This window comes from Gavialis gangeticus, unplaced genomic scaffold (assembly GCF_001723915.1).
Source record: "Gavialis gangeticus isolate Ggan-Ray unplaced genomic scaffold, GavGan_comp1, whole genome shotgun sequence".
NCBI lineage: Eukaryota > Metazoa > Chordata > Crocodylia > Gavialidae > Gavialis > Gavialis gangeticus.
This window is the reverse complement of record NW_017729031.1, coordinates 55255352-55258068: the sequence shown is the minus strand read 5'-3', so window position 1 is coordinate 55258068 and position 2717 is coordinate 55255352. Positions and strand designations below refer to the sequence as shown.

Genomic DNA, 2717 nt, shown 5'->3' with positions numbered 1-2717 from the left:
TAAGTGTGCTGCTGGTTCCTACTGCCCAAGTGCAGCACCCTGCACTTGTCCGTGTTAAAACGCATCCTGTTCCTGTTAGCCCACCCCTGTAACCTATCCAGATCCCTCTGCAATCTCTCACTCCCTGCTAGCGTGCTCACCTCCCCCCAGATTTTGGTGTCATCAGTTGCACTCAAATTTTTAATAGCAGCCCTTGGACTGCTGCTTTCCTCTTCATCATTTTTATGCTGTTAACTAGGTTATGTTTACATTATAAAGTAGATGGTGGGGCTGAAAGATGCTGTGAACTTATGATTTATGCACTCAATCATTATGACAAATAACAAGCATTTGTTATAATGTAAGAATAGGCAGAAAATGGGGACTGCCCATGCAATTAAGCAAATTAGAAACAGACAAAACTCTTGTGTTAGAGGTGATATCTTTTATTAGACCACCTAAATAGGAGCAAAAAAATTTCTTTCTTTGTAAGCTTTCAGGTCCAAACACCCTTATTCAGGCACAGGAGAGTTCAAAGGTTGTAAAAGTTCTCTTGGGTAGAAAAAAAACTTCAGCTTGTACAGGGGAGGTAAAGGATGTTGTGGTTCCCCTGTGTTTCAGAGTTCATTTGTGAAAAGGTTGCTCTATGAATATGCAGATGAAACAAGCTCCAGCAGGTTTCTTCCCTGAAGGTGTCGGATGTCAGGCAGGGAGTTGAATTTTGCTTATTTCCTATTTAGCATAGAAGTTTACATTTCCAATTAAGCAAATTATCCACTTACCTGGAATGCCTATCAGTGGAATACGCTGCATAAACACTAAAATTATTTTTGACAATTAGTGAGAGTGCTGCTCTTTGCTCTTGGCCTTAAAACTGCCTAGATATCCTCTTATGAGAAGGGAAACAAGTCTTTATAATAGTCAGAAGTGCTAGAATAAGTAGGTAAAATAGTCAGCTTTCAGCATAATGGTATATCAAAATGACTATGCAAAGGAAATGTCTCCTGAATATCAGAATATATGGTATTTACACCAGTTGTTACTGTCTCTGTCATAAGTCTGTCTAATAGATGTATGTGTCCTTTCATCTATCAAGCAAGTAGCAGCCAGTCTAGACCAAGGAATTTTTGTGCACATCCCTCATCTTTGGTAACTGAATAGTTGTCTCTTTCTGAAGGAGCTAGAGCAATCACAGTTTTAATTTTGATTTTTTAAATTGACGTTTTATGCTCCTAAAATTCTTAAAACTCCTAAAAAGCAGAGGAAGTTTTGTAACTCTTACGAAATGGGATATAGTTCTTATACTCCTCTTGTAATGTGTCCTTACTGCTCAGAATTTCTTCTGCCCACCCCTAGATCTCCACTTCAGCTTGACATAATTCCCACTGTAGTAGATGAGCACAAGGAAGAGTGGGGAAATTACTCTGAATTGGATGCTTCTGCTGCAGGTACCTTCAGCTTTTAGGGTTTAGAGTAGAAGGTCAGGCATTCTGGAGAAGAACCCCAGCACAGAAACAGCCCAGGACAAGTATCACCTTCAAGGCTGATGCAGCTATTTTTTTTCTATACTCCTCTGCTTCTCAATATGAGTTGATGAAATTGTCACATAGGAGCATTATTTGAATTAACCTTATTTCTTCCTTTTTGGGGGCTTCTTTACTTCAAAGAAACTTCTGAAATAGAGCACTTAGCTTCCTTCATTGTGTTTCAGAGCACCAGTATGTTGTCCTGAGCAGAAAAAGCCTTCCACCTGACACTTCATAACCATGACTTTCCCTCTTTGTTCTATTGCCCTGTCTCTCACTCTCCGGAAAGTTTGAATATGTTTGCTCCAGAGGAATAGGCTACTTAATGTCTTGGTGAGTTGGAAAGCTCATGCTAGTGTTTAGTGAAGAAAAATATACAGTTGGAAGAGAATAAACAAGAAATCAGTTTCTGCCAGTGTGTCAATCCATTCTCAAAGCTGTAGAGAACTATCCAGATGTCCCACCATACCTTCCCAAAAACCTTTTGAAAAGTCTGCTAATTATATTCAGGTGTATGTGTTCTCTTACTGGCCCACTTTAATATGTCAGGCTCAATAATGATGGCTTTCTATGAAACTTGGAGAAAGCTGACAAGTTCATTCCTTGTCTGTAGGGAAGGAACTGGACCTAAAAAAGCCTGTTTCCAGATTGGTTGTCTGCAGTATTAATGTTTGATATCTGATTTGTCGTTCAGACATGTGGCAGACAATGTCTTCTGACAATATTAATAAGTTGGAAAGCTTGCTTGGTGCTCAATCTTTAACAAGTATTTTGTGTTTATCTTAGATTTTGATGCTTTTGTGGGAGATACTCCAAGGTTAGATACCAGTGCTCACAAAGCAAAAGCTCAGCTTGCTTTGAAGGTAAAACGTCAGCCACCTTCTCGATCAAAGCTGAAAGAATCTCTTGGAGCTAGACCACAGAATGTAAATCTACAGGTACTTGTATCTATATACAGTAAATATCATTGTATGTTTTTCTCATTTTACCATTTTAATGTTGCCCAAAACTAAGGTCTTTTTTTTTGTAATAGGAACTCTTATATTTACTAGAATATAGGACAAGGTCATCCGCGTCTCCCTCTCCCCTCCAATCAGCAGTAGGGGAGGGAGTGGGCTGGGGCAGGGGCAGGTGCTGTCCAGGCGGGTTGCGGGATGGAGGCACGGGTGGCTCGGGGGGGGCGGGAAGGTGGGGGGGGGCAGAGGAGGGGGG

At 40.6% G+C, this 2717-nt stretch overlaps 1 protein-coding gene across 2 annotated transcripts in view; it reads left to right on the top strand.

Moving 5' to 3' along the window:
- Nucleotides 1–2717, top strand: part of LOC109301691 (neurabin-1-like) — an 88956-nt gene that overhangs the window by 39910 nt on the left and 46329 nt on the right. For both annotated transcript variants that reach the window (XM_019522929.1, XM_019522930.1), the window contains exon 11: nt 2292–2443. In XM_019522929.1, coding sequence (XP_019378474.1) covers nt 2292–2443 — 152 coding nt within the window. The remainder of the gene's footprint in view (nt 1–2291; nt 2444–2717) is intronic.